Raw genomic sequence first — 22,294 nt, 5'->3', positions numbered from 1 at the left:
GGCCTCAACAGGCTCACAGCACTAAAACAAAAATCGCTGTGGGTTTTGACATCTGGAACAAATATAATTCTGTCTAAAGTTGTAAAATGTAGTCTGGAGTAATTTTTGTCACACAAGACACACACATTGCATCCATAACAACAGAACACCTGCTCAACCAACACACAAATTGTATTTACACCTTTCTTTGTCATCATTGGTACAAGGAATATGGGTTTTGTTGAGGATTTTGAAAAAGATTCAGCTCTTGCAATACAAAGGGGATGAATGTGTGAAGAAAAATGCTACATTTGTGAAGAGAATTAGAGATACAAAGAGAATTGCAGTGATAAATATTGGTTTGAGCCAAATACCAGAAAAACAGTGGATTTGCATATGAATATATATTAATCTGCATAGGATAAATATGTTCATAGTTATGTACATCAACATGTTCTTTGCTAAAATATTTAACGATGCATTTATCTTTCATATTTATTAAATGTATGTGTTTATTTAGTATAATCAGAAATAGACCCCATTAAACGTTGCTTTACAACAGTGGCCATACACGATGTCTCCATAATCAAGTTCAAGTTCAAGTTCAAGTGATTATTTGTCACATACATATACATGTACAGACATTACAGTGGATTGTATAGTGTTTTTTCCATTCTTACTGCAATTACACAATTGTCTTTTAACTGATGCAAAGAAAGGAAGATTTACTCAATTTTCCTCACTTCTTCCTGAGTGTGTGTGTGTGTGTGGGGGGGGGGGGGGGGGGGGTGTTGAGCGCATTCTTTGCATGCTAATGAAATCACAGTGGGGAAAAAAACACAATTTGTTGTGTTGCTTGAATATCCTTAGGTGTGATTTGATTTCTTAAAACAAAACCGTGACAGAATCTACGGTCTGATGCTATAAATTGTTATTTATGGATTTGTTATGAATTGTTACTCAAGGGAAGCTGAACTTTATGTTTTATTACAGAAGACAGCGCTTACTGTAAGGACAGCCGTACGTCTCCAATCTGAGTCCGATCCTCCCACTGGAATTCCAGTCCAGTGGAACCAGACGGAGGAAGCGAGCGATAACATGATGCTGCAGTTTGTATTGGACCACGCTGTCTGCATTACTGTTACCTGGGAAAGACTGGGAGAGGATAGCATGTTAGCTTGCTGTCTTTCTGTATTACTGTTACCTGGGAAGGGATCATCTCTATGTTTCAAGTGTTCCTTAAATCCCCCAGAATCACCAAACACCATGAAACTTTTGATGAACCGTTTGCCATCAGGCCAGCTTGCGATCAATCTTCCTGGCCACGCCACTTCTGTTGGGGTGTCATTGAATTCTTGGCTTGTTTCATGGTATTCCGTGAATTTGTTCAGAAGTTATGCACCTTCAGGTGATAGACCACCGCCACACCCCAATTGTGGCCAATCGGTGTTCTGAACAGTTCTTCGTTGGTCCATAACCAACAGTCCCACCAAATTTGGTGTAAATCCTTGCCTAACTTTTTTAGATAATAATAATAATATTATTAATAACAAGAATAGCTTTATTTATATAGCACCTTTAAAAACACAGTTTACAAAGTGCTTTGACAGACGAAATAAAAGCAGAGTGTTCAGATCATGAATTTAAAAGGCAAAGGAACATAAATAAACAGGAATTCAAATAATTCATTAACTTGTAAAAGCGGATAAAGAGACAAAAACATAAAATATGATAATAAGAAATAGAAATAAAATTGTAGGGAATATCATGCTTCCAGACATACAGAGGTAATCAGGCAAGTCCTGGATAATACTGGACTGCTATGTATACTACTACCTCCTAAGTGTGCACATTTCAACAATGAGTAGTCAGTCATTCATTCACTCAGTCACTGATCTTTCACAGTTCCTTGCAGAACAAAATAAAGGAAACAGGGCTGAGGGAATATTGGGTTGAGGTAAAATTGTCTGTGGACAACAAAACCCGAAAAAAAAAAACATTAATTTGCCTGCTGGGCAAAACTGTTCATGAATACAACATTTATGAATAATTGAAGACAGACAGTTATACCTCCCGCTCAAACCAAATTACCAGGCTGGTCTTTTTACTCTCACTCAATGTAGAAACAACATTAAATCCTGGATGGAGCACAATTTTCTCTAACTTAACGAAAATAATAAAATAATGCTCTTTGGTCCCCCCACCAGCATCATTTCCCAGAACCTCAATTAACTATCATCCTACAGTATGTCAGACCATATACCAAAAACCTTGGAGTAACTTTTGACAGCGTCCCAACATTTGACAAACAATTCAGACATGGAATCCAGTTTCTAGAGTATATAGAGAGAATAGAATAAGAGATGACTTAGGACAGAAAGAGAGAAGAGAGAGAGGCTATATATCATAGTGAGAGAGATGATGCAAGATAGAAAGAGAGGAAGAATAGATATGATATAGGATAGAGAGAGAGAGAGAGAGGGAGAGTATATAGGCTAGAGAGAAAGAGGGAGGTAGGGTAGAGAGAGGGATGATAAGTAGGATAGAGAGGGAGCAATGGAGAATTGATAGAATATAGAGAGAGGGAAAGAGAAAGATATAGATACAGTATACAGCAGAATAGTTGGGGAGAGAGAGTCAGAGAGAGTGAGATGTAAAAGAAAAAAAAAAGGAGGGAGAACATGAATCTTTCTGAGGTCCCCCTTGTGCCATCAAAACAGCTCTGATCTGTTGAGGCATGGACTCCACAAGACCTCTGAAGGTGTCCTGTGGTATCTGGCACCAAGACGTTAGCAGCAGATCCTTTAACTCCTGTGAGTTGCGAGGTGGGTCTCCCATGGATCGGGTTTGTTGTTCCAGCACATCCCATAGATGCTCAATCAGATTGAGATCTGGGGAATTCGGATGCCAAGTCAACACCTTGAACTCGTTGTCATGTTCCTCAAACCATTCCTGAATATTTTTTGCAGTGTGCATTATCCTGCTTAAAGAGGTTTCTGCCAACGGGGAATACCATTACCATGAGGGGTGTACTTGGAGAGAGCAAGAGATAGAGAGTGAGAGACAGAGAGAGAGTATGTGTGTGCCTCGGGGGTGTGGGGTATCCTCATTCATAACATTGTTGACTAAGCTAAGTTAAGGAAAAAAGAATGGAGAAACTAACTACAGGCTTAGCTGGCGGTATTTGCAAATCCAAAGTCACCTTTGTTATGCCCTTGTAATCCTGCACTGCACAATAATGTACAGCAAAGGACACAAAAATGCTACAAAAAACTCCACTCAATCTATTTTCCTAATCTCAATATTATTGGAAAATGTGTGTTTACCATTAAGAAGATAACACAACATTCATATTTTTAATTGTATTTTATTTATTTTATTTTATTTGTATTCCTCTACTTTTATTATTTTATTATTTTATTCTTTATTCTCTAACTGTTAAGCTTGTAATTTTTGAATGCTTATGGTGTGTAGTGATGTGCACCAAACCTCACCAGAATAAATTCCTTGTATATGTGAATGTACATGGTGAAATAAAACCAATTCTAACTCTGGAACCAACAGTGCTTTAAGGCCCTACAAAGCCCTTCACGGCACAGTCGGGGCAGTGGACATTAGTCCTTGATGTATTTTACTGAGAGGAGCAGCCAGTCCTCCATTGAGAGGCAAAGGACACTTTTGCAGCCAGAAGTACACAAAGCAGCATGTTTCTGTAATGTTACTAGCCGTAATCTGCGCTAAATGTCAGCTAATCACTGTCCCAGATCCCTCTGCAATTTGGATCTACACTGTGCTGATGGCTCAGCACAAACACCCACAACACCACCTTGAGTGAGTAAAGAGATATTTGAGAGGAAAATGGAGACAAATAAGCCACAGTGCAGAAGACGGGGCGGCCCACAGGCACAGCTATTAAAGTATCACAGCTTGGAACCTGTTCCCAGTCCACACAGAAGAGTTTCTCTGCTGGATTTAGTGTAAGATGAAACACAGGCAGACGATACCAGCACCTTTTCCATCCTGCTCTGACTCCTTCGATGGAGACGAAACTTCTTGGCAGCAGTTCTGTCCAGTCAGCATGTCCATCCATTATTAATATATAGACTTTATGCAAGATTTCACCCCAGCAGGCTTGTAAGGTCCCCATAGACCTGCACTGTCCAACAGCACAAACATACTATATGTCACAGTCTCATAAAACAGGCTTCTTAATTACTGAATCCACTCCCTTTTCACAGCAGCAGTAGATTTATTAACTGCTGTCTAATCTCAATCAAATCAGACTGCGATACCAGCGCAAACCGGAACCACTACGTGTGTTTCCAAAAACACTTTCATTGTACCAAAGAATAAATTCATGTCAGAAAAAAAACAATGTATGCAACACATCTTACATAAGTACACTTGGAACGCACTTACTCTTTATGTTCAAATCTGATTGTACACAAGTTTCTTGAATGAGGCCTTGAATTGTCTATAAGGTGCTGTCTCACCTCGATACTGTCCTCCTGCCGGTACTGTTTCCAGTTGTGACCCGTGTCACTGAACATCAGCAGGTAGGAGCTCAGCCAATCAGAGCTGCCATAGCGACCTTGCGTAGCCACAGCGGTGATTTGGATCCGACCCCCAAGGTCCACCTCCAACCACTGGTACCTGTCAGAGCTCAGAGGAGACCACCCTCCTGCTCCTGAGAAAGAGGGAGAGAGAGAGAGAGAGAGAGAGAGAGAGAGAGAGAGGAAATAAAAAAAACAAATTGAAATTCACAATCCAAATAGGACCAGGCTCAAAACATTTAAATATATAATTGAACCGGTTGCATTACGTGGTAGTGAGGCCCACTCGTCCATTAAACGAGCAAGACTTGGGAACAGTGGGAGAAACACTCAATTGAAACCCTGCATCATGAAGAAATTGGCAAAAATATTTTCCTTCTCAATAACATTGATAAACGAGGCCAACAAATTTTACAACCATTTGACAAACACGTCATTCCACTACAAAGCTCAAAGCCCCAAACTGCCAAGAGATGAAAAAAAACAGTCCCCCAGCCAGCTGGTCCTTGAGACAACAATCAAATACATCAGCTCTGATGCCACTGACTGTTGTATGAAAGTTATATTTAGCTGTGTACTAATCTGCGTCTGTGTCTTTATGGAGTTAGAATAACTCAGGTTTGGGAGAAACGGCCACATCCCAACTATACCTGCTACCACATCTGCTACCAAACAACACTTTGTATAAATATATGTCAGATCCACCTGACATTCGGTTGTTCCACTTTTTGTCTGACAAGCGCCTTCCTGAACCCCCAGCAATGGATGCACTCTTGAATCTCAACACCTCTTCTGACAAAGATTTATTCAGCATTCCACCAGATTACCCTCCTGACGAAGACACTCCATTGATCCAAAGAACAGACTCTCGGCTCTGCTTTATTGTGACCACTCCCAGGTCGAGACCACCGCCTACATCCTCAGTATCTCCGAACAAAATTACGCTAAGACCAGCCAATTACTCCAGCCGCGGCAGGACCCAGGCAAGAAACCCACCTAGACCCAGGCAACATTCCCTGGTTCCTTCCACCCGGTCATCCTGATCATCCAGGTCAATGCCACCCGCACGCTCCAGGGCCCAGTTGCTCAGAAGTAGTCTGATTGGATTTCAGCTTTCAGATTGGATCAAATCTTGAAAATGGGGAATTGTCCCAAAAGGGGAAAAAAAGGATTCTGAAATCAGATTAGATCACGTAATCCAGTCTCTGTTTTGATTTAGACCAAACCTTCAGTATGTGTTGCTTAAAACATTTTAGTAGGATTGGGAAACCTTTGATCTAAAAAAATCCGGGTTATCCTGATGCCAGCAGAAGGGTGGAATATTGGAACAAAAAGGTACTATACAAATAATTATAAAATACATCACAGATTGTAAATTGAGGAGAAAAAAAACACTCAATGGCTGCTATATTTGTAATATTTTTTTCTGTCACAATTACAGTGATAAAGAATGTTATGCTTTACACCTATTCCCTACTTCGACGAATAGTGCATTAAACCAGGCTTAGGTTAGGGAGCAAGCGGTCGGAAAAGAACACTTCTTCTAACTCCTAAGCACTTCAGCTACGTGGTGATTTCAGCCATCTCCACCCACGTCATTCCGGTAATCTACAGCACTACAACCTTCCCATCAGCTAGACCGGAGGCTGAGGTCGTATCCCCCCGTGACTATATGTCCGATTTTTCCAATCTCTTCTTGTCCCTTAATTTATTTCTGGACTCACCATTTGCCATGCCCATGTATCCCCACACCCTTTATCCTCACCTTCCTTAAGCCAACCCCCAACAGGCTCTGGGCCTGCTGCAGCCCTTCTTTATCATGGGGCCAGGGGGCTGCCAACCGTCTTCCCCCTCAGCCTGCAACCCAAGGCAGAGTTACAGCACCTCCCCTATCTTTTGGTCCTGTTCTATCCTATACCCCCTCGACCCTACCCCGACCCTGCACTCGCATCCCCATGAAAATCGTTATTGTTAATGTGCAAACCTTCTCTCAGCAGAGATTGCAAAGGCTCCACCCATGCATCCTCCTCCACCCCTACCCATCCCCTACCCATCGCTTCTAACAGCTCCTCCACCCTGGCTACAGCCATCCCTCCGATTCACCACACCATAATATCTTGTCCTTCACCTCTTTCAACCTCCGCCTGCCAGGAGATTCCCGCCGGTGATTTAATAGATCTTGCCAAATTCATTCTGCCTTCATTGGCTACCACTTCCCAACCAAGAGTCATCAAAAATATATCAGGAACCATTTTTCTCCACCATTCAACACTGGCCGGATCCCACAAACTCACTGCAACAGAATGTTTATGCCTTCCTTAAAAGGGACACTATCTGCTCAATGTACCCAGGACGTTGTTGCAGGGCGGGTGTTTAAGGGTGTTGGTCTGACGGCACGGGCCCTGGCTCCGGGTTCATGGTCTGCGCTTTGCATCTGCGGCCTGGGTTCTGTGCCTGCGCCTCCGGGTGCAGGGTCTCCTCACGTTCTCAGGGACGGATTTTTACTCGGGGCCTTGGATATAATTCCGAGCTCATTCACGAAAAGAAACAAGTCCTGTACACTCACCGGTGGATACATCACATGCACTCACACCACACATACACACACACACACACACAACCACACACACCCACCACCAGCACCTGCTTTGAACACACCCTTGAACACCCTCCTGGTTTCATCCCTCTCCTTTCCTCCCTCATTTACTGCCATAACAATGACAGGGAGAGGCCACGTGCCGAATTGCTGTTCCAGTTTTCCTGGACTTAATTAACTCTGTTTTGTCGATACGTGTTGTCACCTGACATTTCTATATTTGAGTTTTCCATGTACATGTTGTTGTTTGGTTCTATGATTATTTGGCTCACCCATGGTGATTCTCCCCGTCTTGGAGTAGTGATTAGTTGTTTATAGACCAAAACATTGTAAGATCGTTCCCCAAAGTGAGGGATTGGTTGTGGTTCTGTGAAACAAAAAGTTGTGCTCTTGTTGTCCACAGGACAGAGTTGTTGCTGTTGCGTGGTATGCTGAGTGGACCCAGGTGCAGAGAACGAGGCAGAGGCAGAGATGAGGTGGAAAAAATAAAGGTTTACTTGTAACAAACACACAAAGAGTCTAGAAAAACTCAAGGCTGAGCACGGAAGGACACAAAAGACAGGGTATAAATAGGAAAGACAAAACGAGACACAGGTGAAACATATGACATAATGAGGCTGGGTAATCAGAAACAGAAACAGGTGAAACAAAGCAACATTGATGAGGCAGTACTGGCGGCATCTAGTGGCCCATGCTGGAAGGACCCGGGCAAACCCTGACAGGACCCCCTTGTCCAGGAACAACTCCCGACGTTCCCCCAGGAAGTGCCAGGTTTCAACGGTGGAAATCCCAGACCAGGGAGTGGTCCAGGACATCCCGGGCCGGAACCCAGGAGTGCTCCTCCGGACCATAACCCTCCCAGTCCACCAGATATTGCAAGGCCCTGCGGACCCGGCGCGAGTCCAGGAGCCGGCGGACTGTGTAGGCGGGCCGACCGTCAATGATGCGAGGTGCAGGAGGAGGCCTCATGATGGGCGCCAAGGTGCTAGTGACCACCGGTCGGAGACGAGACACGTGGAAGGTGGGGTTTATCCTCATGGACCAGGGGAGCAGGAGACGTATGCGACAGGATTGACCCGCCGCACGACCTTGAAGGGCCCAACATACCGTGGCACGAGCTTGCGTGACTCAACCCACAATGGAAGGTCCCTGATGGACAGCCAAACCCTCTGAGCATAGGCACTGGTCTGCACCATCGGTTAGCCTGGATCTGCTGCTGCCGGGATGCCCTCCGCTGGACGAACCGCTGGGCTGACGGCACTCCCAACTCCACCTCCTGCTCCTGAAACAGAGGAGGTACATACCCGAACTGGCACTCAAACGGGTACATGCCGGTGGAAGAGCAGCGCAGAGTGTTGTGAGCATATTCCGCCCACACTAGACGGTCGCTCCAGGAGGCAGGGTTGGAGGACACGAGGCACCTCAGGGTGGTCTCCAGGTTCTGGTTGACCCGCTCCGTCTGGCCGTTGGATTGGGGGTGGAAACCGGAGGACAGGCTGACGGAGGCGCCGAGGAGCTGGTGGAACGCCTTCCAGAACCGGGAGGCAAACTGCGGACCGCGGTCCCACACAACGTCCAGGTGCAGGCCGAACACCCTGAAAACGTGCTGCACCATGAGTTCAGCAGTTTCCAGAGCTGAGGGGAGCTTGGGCAGAGCAATAAAGCGGCAGGCCTTGGAGACAAAGGTGATGGTCTGGCCCCGAGACGGTGGAAGGCCGGTGATGAAGTCCACCGACAGCTGTGATCAGGGATGACTGGGGATGGGAAGGGGATGCAGCAGCCCCATGGGACGTGACCGGGGGTTCTTGTTATGGGTGCAGACAATGCAGGCAGCGAGGAAGGACCGGACATCCTGCTCCATGGTAGGCCACCAGAAACGCCTTCGGAGGAACTCGAGGGTCCTGGAGATCCCCGGGTGGCCAGTGAGGCGGGATGAATGCCCCCATTGCAGGACTTGTAACCGGACAGCCTTCGGGACGAACAAGTGACCAAGGGGGCCGTTGCCGGGATCCGCCTCCCTTCTTTGGGCCTGCCGGACCTGCGTCTCGATTCCCCAGCGGACCGGAGCTAAGATGCGGGAGCTCTGGAGAATGGGCTCGGGGAGTTCAACCAGCTCAGGAGGGTCGAACTGTCTGGAGAGAGCGTCGGGCTTGAGTTTCTTGGACCTAGGACGATATGACAGGATGAAGTTGAAACGATTCAAAAAGAGGGCCCATCGGGCTTGACGGGAAGACAACGGGAGCATTGGCCAATCCAAAAGGCATGACCATGACATGGACTGGAGACTCGAGGGGGTGAGAAGACGAACTGGAACAAAGACAGGTGGTGTGGCAGGCAGGACCCCATTCAGTGAGACGCCCGGAGGCCCAATCCAGATGTGGGTTGTGATGGGCCAGCCATGGGTAGCCCAGGACCAGTGGAAATTCAGGAGAGTGGATGAGGTGGAGCTGGATTAGCTCTGAATGTTTTCCCTCCAATGACAGCCAAAGGGGGGCGGTGAGATGACACACGCTGCTGAAGCCCAGTGGTCTTCCATCCAGGGCTGTCACTGTGAGAGGATGCTCCAGAGGTGCCAGAGGGAGCTTTAGGGCTTTTGCTAGCCCCACATCCAGGAAGCTACCTGCAGCGCCGGAATCCACCATAGCTTGGAGGGAGTGATGTTGATCTCCCCAGGCAAGGGAGGCAGTCAGCAGGAACCCGGTCGCCTCAAGCTCGGGAGAGAAAGTTGACCTCGTCACAGTTCTCCCTACCCTGGACGAGAGTTGGCTTTTCCCGAGAGCTCAGGGCAGGAAGAACGGAAATGACCCGGGATCCCACAGTACAAGCAGCAGCGCTCCCTCATCCGCCTGGCACGTTCAGACCGAGAGAGCCGCGTGCTGCCTACTACCTGGCATAGAAAAACTCAAGGCTGAGCACGGAAGGACAGAAAAGACAGGTTATAAATAGGAAAGACAAAACGAGACACAGGTGAAACATATGACATAATGAGGCTGGGTAATCAGAAACAGAAACAGGTGAAACAAAGCAACATTGATGAGGCAGTACTGGCGGCATCTAGTGGCCCATGCCGGAAGGACCCCGGCGAACCCTGACAGTTGCAAGAAGTTCTTGATGATTAAAGAATGAATAAAGAGTTGCATTGCAGGTTGAGAAGTGGAACTCCACTTGCAGACTAACTCTGTCCTAGATGCAATGGCATACAAATACTGTGCGTTGTATGCCCAGCATGCTGACAGCACAGGTAAAAAAAAAGAGAGACAGAGGCAGAGATACATACTTAAATCTGTAAGTAACACGCTGTGGTGTGGGGATGGTCTGGGTTGAGCAGCCACACCTGACCTGGACCTAGGTGATTGGGTCAGAGTGGTTGCATACCTGTTGCTTGTTGGTTGGTCTAACGAGCAGCAGGTAAAACCGCCATCCCCACACACACTCAGGTTAGGAGCCCCGTCATGACATTTTATCTGCTCCTGGCTAATTCCAACTGGCCAACTCACAATAATAAACAATAAACTGGTTCTTCTATGTCTCTGTGCAAGATTACCGTATTTTCCGCACTAAAGGACGCACTGGATTATAAGGCGCACTGTCAATGAATGGTCTATTTTCGATCTTTTTTCATATATAACACGCACCGGACTATAAGGCACATTAAGCGAAACAAAACAGTCAGATAAGACAGTCAGTCAAACCTAAATAAACGTGTTCAAAATAACTCCCCACATTGTTCAAACGTTAATAAGCGTATTCACAATAACTCCAAAAATTGTTCAGTTATAACACGTAAAATACAACACAATACACTCACTTTTTCAGTTCATTCCTCGTCCACAAATCCCTCAAATTCTTCATCTTCAGTGTCCGAGTTTAACAGTTGGGCGATTACGGCATCCAGCATGCCCGGATTCCTCTCGTCATTATCCGAGTCAGTGTCGTTGCTGTTACCTGGCAGTTCAGTGATGATTCCTGGACCTTGTTTTCTCCACAGTGCGGTTCACGGGGATATCAAAGGTGAGGGGAACCTCGTCAATGTTGGTGATGTGCTCTGGCCGGATCTTCTTTTCAGTGATCTTGTTTTTGCAGTATGCGCGGGAAGTGGCCAGCTTTTCTTCCTAATCTTTTGGCAGTTGCTACGAGATGGTAGTTCGTGTGTGGATGGAGAGATCACGTCTTTTCATAAAACGAAAGCACCAAGAAGGAACTCCTCGGAAGTCATTGATATTCATGTCCCGTGCTAACGCTGTTGCCTTCAGTCGAATAGAGACTGTAGAGACGCTTCTACCTGCTGCTCTCTGTTCAATAACCCACTGTTCAATTTTGTCCTCTCACTGTGGCCATCTTGCTTTGTTCCCTCGGAAACTCAGTGTGGTCTTCTTTACTTGGTGTAAGTCATCTTCTTGCTACCGCGTCCTAAGTGTCTCTTGACATGTGTCATTTTGGGGTCCTTATACACACAAACTGTAATATTATGGTGAAGCACAGTATGTATTACTCCGCGACGCTCCTGACTATGGTAGCCGTAATGCTGCAAGTGGTGCGGCTTTGTAGTTTACCAAAGTCGCACTAAAACATGTTGACAGAGCGCCGTGTACCACACAAAATCGCTTCGAGGTCAGTAAGCACAACCAGAATTAATCCATATATAAGGCGCTCCAGATTACAAGGCGCACTGTCGTTTTTTGAGAAATTAAAGTCTTTTAAGTGCGCCTTATAATCCGGAAAATACGGTACCCTGAAAACGCCACTCTGATTGGCGTGTGGTTGGAAAAACTGCCACACACACACACACACACACACACACATTGTAGTGTAAATCTTCAGTCTACAAACTGAATGTGTAAAGTGCAAAAATAACAACAATAAATGGCCAGGTAAGTATTGATAAGATATAAAGTACCTGGAGTTAAGTATCTTTCCCATACAAAACATGATCAATAAAGGGCCGCATTTGAACCTATTGATTAGTGGTACGCTGGGTTCGTAGCCCAACATTCATCTCATGCTGCTTTGAAGTATGTGTGTGTGTGTGTGTGTGTGTGTGTCTGTGTGTGTGTGTGTGTGTGTGTGTGTGTGTGTGTGTGTGTGTGTGTGTGTGTGTGTGGGAGACCCTACATATGGAATGGGTGTTGATGGAATGGGTTTTTTTACAATGAAGACACACTGAATTCTGAAAAGGCCAGGTGGAGTCTGTGTGTGTGTGTGTGTGTGTGTGTGTGTGCACGTGCATGGAAAAGTGCTGAGATTGGTGAAAGACTCAAACAGCAGATACATGAATACACACACACACACACACACACACACACACACACACACACACACACACACACACACACACAAACACACACACACACACACTCCATCTTACCCCTTGTTTAAACATAAGAAATTATATCTCTTGAGGTCGCCTTGAGAGAGTTTGGACCAACCATCTGAGCTGACCAACCATCTGATCTGATGTATTACAGCCTTAAGCTAGAAAAAGTGAAGTCGCTTTACGACTGGCAGCAATCTATCTGTCAAATCTTTTTGTTGCTCCGGCACAGTAGGTAAAAAGTGAAATACTTCATGCCGAATGGCTTTAGTCTGACAATTGCAAGACAAAATCACCTTCATCTTCAACTTTGCTTACAAGAGGAGAGAACTATTGTGACAGATGATAATTACAATATTTTTGGGGGAATTCCAATATTCGCCTGCCACTCATTTTTTAACAAGTTAGATAATGATGTTAGTGTATCATAGTCCATGGTCTATATATTTTGCTTCCCACAGCGTGGGTTTATAATACACCATATAACACTATAAACTGTAATTACTTAGTAATTACATAGTAATGATTTATAATTCATACCCTATAAAGCTATACCAATAATTTCTCCTGTGCATTTCTCTTCTGTATTTTTGGCTATATGTGTATATGTGGCTATTTTCATTGTTATTTTCTATTTGTATTTTATTTTTATTCATATTATATACAATATAAACGTGTGTGTATATACAGTATGTGTATATATATATGTGTATATGTGTATATGCATATATATATATATATATATATATATATATATATATATATATATATATATATATATATATATATATATATATATATATATATATATATTTATATATATTTAATATACGTTTGGACACACCTACCCATTTAAGGGTTTTTCTTTATTTTTACTATTTTAAAATAATAATGACAAGACAAGACAAGACAAAAAAAAACCTATGAAGTAAAACATGGGATTATGCAGTAACCAAAAAGGTGTTTAACAAATCTAAATAAATGTTATCATTCAAAGTAGCCATCCTTTGAAGTATGTATTTTTCACCTTTCACCTTCTCTGCGTCTCACAAAGACACAGAGGTTGGAACCAAAAATCTAAAATTTGGACTCATCAGACCAAAGGACAGACCACAGTCTAATGTCCATTGCTCCTGTTACTTGGCATAAGCATGTTTCTTCTTCTTAGTGATCTCCTTCAGTAGTGGTTTCTTTGCAACAATTCGACCATGAAGGCCTGATTCACACAGTTGATGTTGAGATGTGTCTATTACATGAACTCTGTGAAGCATTTATTTTGGCTGTAATCTGACGTACAGTTAATTGCCGATTTCTGAGCCTGGAAACTCAAATGAATGTACTGTATCCTCTGCAGCAGAGATCAAATAATGGTCTTTTACCAAATAGGGCTCCTTACTGAATACCAACTTTACCATGTCACAGCACAACTGATTAATTCAAACAAACCAAGAAGTAAATTACATAATTAACTTTTAACAAGGCACATTTGTTAATTGAAAAGGATTCAAGGTGACTACCTCATGAAGCCTGTGTGTCCAAAGTGTGTCTGCCAAATTTAACAAAATGGCCAATTCAACAATTGACACGGTATGAACTTTTTCTTGGAAACTATTTTAAGGAAGCGACAGTGATAGTGACTCTTCCATTTTTTGATGCTATATCAGGAAAAAAAACCACATTGTAATTTCATCGTCCACTTGTAGTTCACCATGAAGATGATTTATGCTGACCAAAGCAACAGTCTCAGTGACCTATTGTAGCACATTTTTGAACAACAATGGAGGTCTATGACTTCCAAGGTACAAGCTTTATCTGGCATTGACTCCTACAGGTTAGTAGGAGTAAAGGAGTGGTTGGTTTTGCTCTTTTCATGTTGACAATAAGAAGCATACAATAATGCTTCATCCACCTCATCCTTTTAAGCACAGCACCTCATCACCACAGTGCATTTTAAATGTTCTTCAATTTCCAGCTCATGGCGATCAAATCTGACGCTTTTCTTCTCCACTATTGTTGAAGGGAACCAAAGCCTGAAATTTAGATTCGGTTGGAGAATGATGAATCATCAATAATGCACCGATACTCGACCTGACAGACGCAGGTAGAGAGACACAGCAAGACAGGTAGAGGAAAAGGGATGAGAGAGAGCGAGAGAGACCCAAACACTTAAACAGACAGAGGAAGAAAGAGACAGAAGGGGGATGAAACAAATAATACAGATCTGATACAGAACAGATCTGAATGAAAGAGACAGGTTGTAAGAGAGACAGGTAGATTAAAGTAAAGATACAACAAGTTATGTAGACTGTTACGCACACTGGTGAAGTCCAGTGGTCAGTGGCTTGAAACATCCATATCTTTCACTAATCTCCTAACATCTCCTCAACACAATATATACATAAATAAAGGACAGAGCATTGTCTTTATTATTTTTTATTATACTATATTATATCAGATATTATTATGTTATTGTTTTCCACATGTTTCAATATAACAATTACTGTAAATAGGCTTGTTTGTCTCAGCAGCTCACTCAAAGGAATATGAGAATGATGGTAGCTTGGTTATGGTGAAAATGCCATTAAATGCATTTTGATAATAATCAATTTGTTTCTGATGTCAATAATCAAATCACAGTATGGCTATATCTTAACATCATGCGATTAATTGCAATACTTTTCATGATATTTGTGCGAATAGTTAATTATTTTAATCGTTTGACAGCTCTAATATATACTGTATATACTGTATAAATATGTATACAAATATCCATAGCATGTTAAAACAATTATCACTGATCAACACTCCATTAGCCACAACAATGGACAGAAACCGTAAAGGATGTCCAGCTGATATTATACCTATACAATTATTATACTGATATTATACAAGAGCAACAATAGTTGAATGCTGAATCTGAGCATAAATTATATGCTGTTATAGCGGTACAATGCACCGGAAACTCTAAAATAATCACCAGCAGAAAGTGATGACTGTGGCGCAATCATTCTTGTCAAAAAACTTTTCAAGCAGCTTCCGTGATATCAATTTCAATGTGACCTGGTGGGGAAACAAAAAATTTCAAACACTTAATGATTGCTAGTGACATCCGGTCAGAGGACGAGTTAACCTAATTTATTCAGCCAATGCAAACACCAATGGAGACAGAAACACAACAGAGCACACAAAATGTAGGGAGCAAGGGAGAGGCAGAAAGAGAATGACGGCTATGTCCCAAGATGGCAAAAAGGGGGCAAAACAAAAAAAGAGGATAACAGAGACAAGAGAGTGGTGGACCGAAACGTCAAGTCCCGTACCCTATACGCTGCTGGTTTTTATAGATATATATTAAAAAGGAGAAACATTCACCTCCGATCAATAGACCATTAAAGCAAACCCGCTGTCAGCAGCAGCAACAGTAGACCTCTACTGTCGTCAGCTGGTTCAGTCAAGGTGTCTGAAGACTTGCTGGGTTTTATCAAGTATCTATGTTTAAAAGATAAGACTGAGCTAGATCGATATAGCAGCCAGGTACATTAAATCACAGATGGTAACATTAAATCACAGATGACACGTACACAAACACAAATATTCAAACACTCAGAGGGGAATTCACAAAGAATGGTCGGGGGACAACGGGTTTTACTTTGTATTTTTAGGTTTATTTGCAGTGACTATAAAATATTTCAATTGTATGAGTAAATCGATGATAAAACGTACGCTTTCCACACAGTTAATTTATTTTATGAATAAATGTGTATTATTTAAAATTGTACTTAAGAATTTCTAGTTCTGACTGAATCTTAATATATTAATACAATATATAATAATATAATAATAATATAATAATAATATCATAATAATATAATATAATATTTCAATACGCGCAAATAGCATCGGCACACCGAGACGCTATTTGCATAAAAGCGCAATTAGGTGTGCATTTGACCCTTGGCAGGTGCTTTGTGAATTAGACACATTATTTTTCTGTTATTTGCGGCAGTTTAGCGGCACAAGCCGCGCAGTCGCTTTGTGAATCCCCCCTCAATACAAACAAATATTTTCAACTACAGTGGGCAGGAGAAAAGTGATCAGAGCAATAAATAAATAAATAAAAAGGCAAGTCCAAGTCCAATAGCAGTCCAGATATACTCACTGTTCGGACACATTCAAGTGCTCTGGTATTTCTGATGTGCAAGGAGCATGTGCAAAGAGCAAAATGTAAGAACCCAATGACCAAAGAGCATGTGCAAAGAGCAGAATGTTAAAATACATATGATAAAAGCAAGTTTGGTCCACGAACAATTCATTGTCAGCAGGCCGGGCAAAGGCTGATGAATTACAGAGTCTGATAGCACCGGCAGGAGATACATCCTATATCGCTCCTTTGGATGAGTCTGCTGCTAAATGTGCTCTTTAGCTTGGCTGACATGCTGTGCAGAGGGTGGGAGGCGTTATCCGAGATGGCCAGCAGTTTTTTTAGTAGTCTGTCCTCCGCAACCTCCTTCATTGTGACCAGCTACTGTTTAATGACAGACCTGGCCTTTTTTATTGAGTTTATTCAGTCTGTTGGCATCCTTTGCGTTGATGCCTTCACCCCAGAACACCACAACATAGAAGATAGTTCTCACAACGACAGACTGATAGAACATGTGGGGCATCTTGTTGCAGACATTGAAGGATCTGTGCCTTCTCAGGAAGAAGGGCTCAGACCATTCTTGGAGATGGCCTTGGTGTTGGTGGACGATTCCAGTTCAGCCTCCAGACAGACACCTAGGTACTTGTAGGACTTGACCACAACACTCCCACTGATGCGGACCTGAGAAGGTGGGGCTTTCTTCTTCCTGAAATCCACCACAGTCTCCTTTGGCACGGTGGCGCAGTGCATTGCACTGCTGCCTCACAGCAAGAAGGTCCTGGGTTCGATTCCCGCCTGGGGCACTGTTGGCACCGTGCTCCGGCGGGTTATCTTCCAAAAACAGGAGCCTTTCTGTGTGGAATTTGCATGTTCTCCCCGTGCTCACATGGGGTTTCCTCCACCTCACGTCAGTAAGGACCCCCACCAAAAACATGCACAACATCATCGTCTGACCAGCGATGGACACTTATCACCTGGTCCCCGGGCGCGTCCACGTATGCTGCCCACTGCTCCTGGCTGTGCCCCCGGAGGAAGGACAAGCCAGGATGGGTCAAAAGCAGAGGATCCATTTCACCGGCCACCATCAAGCATGTGCATGTGTGTGTGTGTGCAAGCATGTGTTGTTGAGTGTCGTGTGACAATTAAAGACTGTTTCTTCTTCTTTCTTCTTCTTGTCTCGACCACGTTCAGCTGCAGGTGGTGATCCCCACACCACTTTACAAAGCGATCAACCAGGCCCCTGTACTCCTCCACCTGGTTGCCGTCCACACACCCCACAATGGCAGTGTCATCTGAGATTTTATAACAGAATACAGAGTTGTGCTTGAAGTCTGACGTGAAAATGGTGAACAGGAAGGGAGATAGCACAGTTCCCTGGGGGGGCCCCGTTATAACTCACCAGATGTGCAGACACACAGCTCTGTAGCGTCAAAAACTGTGATCCGCACCTCACGTAGTCCTTGATCCATCAGACCATGGGGGCATCCACCTGCATGACCTGCAGTTTGTCTTTCGACAATCTAGGCTGGATAGTATTGAAGGCACTGGAGAACTCAAAGAACATAATCCGTACCATACTGTTGGGTCTATCATCTAATGATGAGCTCACCAGTGGTCTGAGGTATGCTAGGACCAGTCTCTCCATGATGTCAGGGTTCGCCCGGGTCCTACCAGCATCAGCCACTAGATGCCGCCAGTACTGCCTTTTCAAGGTTGCTCTGCTTCACCTATTTCTGTTCCTGATTACCCTGCCTCATTAGATGATATGTTTCACCTGTGTCTCGTTTGGACGTCCCTATTTAGACCCTGTCGTTTGTGTCCTCGGGCGCTCAGTCTTGAGTTTGTCTAACCTCATGACAACGCTCTTGTCCCAAGCTCCCGAGACTTCTTATTTGTTTTTGCCCAGTTTTTGTACTTGAGTAAACCTCTATTTTTGCCACCTCGCCTCTGCCTTGTTCTCTGCACCTGGGTTCACTCAGCACACCTCCTAACAGCAAGACTGAGCCAACAACATGGACCCAGCAGAGAGTCGTCCTCCAGAGGTGGAAAGCCTGCGGGTGGCCTTGACGCACCAGGGAGCTGCGATTGGCCGACACGAGCGGGTTCTCCAACAGGTCCTGGAAAACCTGCAGTCGCTCGCCCAGGCCGTCCAGCAGAGCCAGGCACCGGCTCCACCTATGGGCCCTACGCCAGCGCTGCCTCCCATGGACCCGCGTCCTCCAGAGCACCGCGAACCACGACTGCCGGCGCCAGAGAGGTACGACGGTAACCCAGGGGGCTGTCGTGGCTTTCTGACACAATGCTCCCTGGCTTTCGAGCTCCAGCCGTCACAGTTCCCCACCCATCGCTCACAGGTGGCATACATGGTCACGCTACTCACCGGCAAAGCACTCTCCTGGGCCACAGCCATCTGGAATCGGCAAACCCCGGCCTGCTCCAGCTACCAGGCTTTTGCCGGGGAGATGCGCCAAGTGTTCGACCACTCAGTCAGTGGGAGGGAGGCGTCGACACGGCTACTCCGGCTCCGCCAGGGGGGACAGAGCGTGGCGGACTACGCCATCGCATTCCGCACCCTCGCCGTGGCGTCTGGATGGAACAGCGAGGCACTCATCGCGGCCTTCCAGGGGGGCCTCAATGAGGGGGTCAAGGACGAGCTGGCATCCCGGGAGGCGCAGGAGGACCTGGACACGCTCATCGATGCAGCGATTCGGGTGGACAACCGCCTCCGGGAGAGACAAGGGGAACGCGTTTTCCCCGCTTCACCAAAACCAGCGCGCAGAGCGGCTCTGGGGACGAGGCCTCCCGAGCATCTCCTGGCTATCCCGAGCTCGCCTCCAGCATCAAGGGAGGAGCCGATGCAAGTAGGCAGCACACGGCTCTCTCGGTCCGAACGGGACCGGCGGATGAGAGAGCGCTGCTGCTTGTACTGTGGGATCCCGGGGCATTTCCGTTCTTCCTGCCCTGAGCTCTCGGGAAAAGCCAACTCTCGTCCAGGGTAGGGAGAACTGCGACGAGGCCAACCTTCTCTCCCGAGCTCGAGGCGACCAGGGTCCTGCTGGCTGCCTCCCTCGCCTGGGGAGATCAACATCACTCCCTCCAAGCTATGGTGGATTCCGGCGCTGCAGGAAGCTTCCTGGATGTAGGGCTAGCAAAGGCCCTAAAGCTCCCTCTGGCACCTCTAGAGCATCCTCTCACGGTGACAGCCCTGGATGGAAGACCACTGGGGTCCAGTAGCGTGTGCCATCGGACCGCCCCCCTTTGGCTGTAACTGGAGGGAAAACATTCAGAGGTAATCCAGCTCCACCTCATCCACTCTCCTGAGTTTCCACTGGTCCTGGGCTACCCATGGCTAGCCCGTCACAACCCACATCTGGACTGGGCCTCCGGGCGTCTCACCGAATGGGGCCCTGCCTGCCACACCACCTGTCTTCGTTCTAGTCCGTCTTCTCACCCTCTCGAGTCTCCAGTCCGTGTCCAAGCTCGGGCCCCTTCCCAAGCCCCTGCCCACTCCGGAGTTCCTGTCCGTGTCCTGGCTCCAGTCCGTATTCAAGGTCCCATCCATCCCGAGTTTTCACGAGTGCCCCATGAGTATGGCGATCTGAGGGAGGTCTTCAGCAAGAGACGAGCCACCACGCTTCCTCCCCATCGGTCCTATGACTGCGCCATCGACCTTCTGCCTGGCACCTGCCCTCCTCGAGGACGTCTCTTCTCTCTCTCTGCCCCTGAGACTACAGCCATGGAGGAGTACATCCGGGGGGCGCTCACCTCAGGGTTCATCCGCCCTTCTACCTCCCCGGCGGGCGCAGGGTTTTTCTTCGTGGGTAAGAAGGATGGCGGCCTGCGTCCCTGCATTGATTACCGTGGTCTGAACAAGATCACGGTCAAGAATCGCTACCCCCTTCCTCTCATGTCCACATCTTTCGAGCAACTGCAAGGCGCCACCATCTTCACCAAACTCGATCTTCGAAACGCATACAATCTCGTCCGCGTCCGCGAGGGGGATGAGTGGAAGACCGCCTTCAACACACCTACCGGCCATTATGAATACCTGGTCATGCCTTTTGGATTGGCCAATGCTCCCGCTGTCTTCCAGGCCTTTGTAAACGACGTCCTTCTCAACCGCTCCGTGTTCGTCTACATCGATGACATCCTCATCTTCTCCAGGACCCTCCCCGAACACATACAGCATGTGAGACAGGTCCTTCACCGCCTGCTCGCCAATGGCCTCTATGTGAAGCTGGAGAAGAGTGAGTTCCACGCCACCACCGTTCAGTTCCTGGGGTTCGTCATCACCGAGGGTCACGTCCAGATGGATCCTGCCAAGACCGAGGCCGTCCGGGACTGGCCACCACCCACCTCGGTCAAACAGGTGCAGCGCTTCCTCGGGTTTGCCAATTTTTACAGGCGATTCATTCGGGGTTTTAGCACGGTGGCAGCTCCCCTCAGTGCCCTCACTAGGACATCCACAGCCCGCTTCGCCTGGACTGCGGAGGCTGAGGGGGCGTTCAGGGCTCTCAAGATGCGGTTCACCGCTGCCCCTGTCCTGGCCACACCAGAGCCTACCCTACCCTTCGTGGTGGAGGTGGATGCTTCCGATGTGGGAGTGGGGGCTGTTTTGTCCCAAAGGACTCACGACAGGAAGCTCCATCCATGTGCTTTCTTCTCCCGTCGCCTCACCCCAGCGGAACGGAACTATGACATAGGGAACGGGGAGCTACTGGCAGTCAAACTGGCGTTGGAGGAGTGGCGGCACTGGCTGGAGGGGGCCCAACAACCATTTGTCGTCTGGACCGACCACAAGAACCTGACATACATTCAGGATGCCAAACGCCTCAACTCCCGTCAAGCCCGATGGGCCTTGTTCTTCAATCGGTTCAACTTCATCCTGTCGTATCGTCCCGGGTCCAAGAACCTCAAGCCCGACGCTCTCTCCAGACAGTTTGACCCTCCTGAGCTGGTTGAACTCCCCGAGCCCATTCTCCAGAGCTCCTGCATCTTGGCTCCGGTCCGCTGGGGAATCGAGACGCAGGTCCGGCAGGCCCAAAGGAGGGAGGCGGATCCCGGCAACGGGCCCCCGGGTCACCTGTTTGTCCCGAAGGCTGTCCGATCACAAGTCCTGCAATGGGGGCATTCATCCCGCCTCACTGGCCACCCGGGGATCTCCAGGACCCTCGAGTTCCTCCGCAGGCGTTTCTGGTGGCCTACCATGGAGCAGGACGTCCGGTCCTTCGTCGCTGCCTGCACCATCTGCACCCAGAACAAGAACCCCCGGTCACGTCCCATGGGGCTGCTGCATCCCCTTCCCATCCCCAGTCGGCCCTGGTCACACCTCTCAGTGGACTTCATCACCGGCCTTCCACCGTCTCGGGGCCACACTGTCATCTTTGTCGTTGTAGACCGGTTCTCCAAGGCTTGCCGCTTTATTCCTCTGCCCAAGCTCCCCTCAGCTCTGGAGACTGCTGAGCTCATGGTGCAGCACGTTTTCAGGGTGTTCGGCCTGCCCCTGGACGTGGTGTCAGACCGCGGTCCGCAGTTTGCATCCCGGTTCTGGAAAGCATTCCACCAGCTCCTCGGCGCCTCCGTCAGCCTGTCCTCCGGTTTCCACCCGCAATCCAATGGCCAGACGGAGCGGGTCAACCAGGACCTGGAGACAACACTGAGGTGCCTCGTGTCCTCCAACCCTGCCTCCTGGAGCGACCATCTAGTGTGGGCGGAAT

At 46.8% G+C, this 22,294-nt stretch overlaps 1 protein-coding gene across 1 annotated transcript in view; it reads right to left on the bottom strand.

Annotated features, from left to right (window-relative positions):
• LOC307238299 (contactin-associated protein-like 4) overlaps positions 1 to 22,294 on the bottom strand; it is a gene marked incomplete at both ends in the record, with an annotated part of 237,140 nt that overhangs the window by 151,150 nt on the left and 63,696 nt on the right. Inside the window, 2 exons of the mRNA XM_080011231.1 lie at positions 987 to 1,134; positions 4,473 to 4,666. Coding sequence (XP_079867357.1) covers positions 987 to 1,134; positions 4,473 to 4,666 — 342 coding nt within the window. The remainder of the gene's footprint in view (positions 1 to 986; positions 1,135 to 4,472; positions 4,667 to 22,294) is intronic.

Source organism: Zeus faber (assembly GCF_960531495.2).
Source record: "Zeus faber genome assembly, chromosome: 12".
NCBI lineage: Eukaryota > Metazoa > Chordata > Actinopteri > Zeiformes > Zeidae > Zeus > Zeus faber.
The sequence above is the reverse complement of the archived record's forward strand: the minus strand, read 5'-3'. Positions and strand labels throughout refer to the sequence as shown.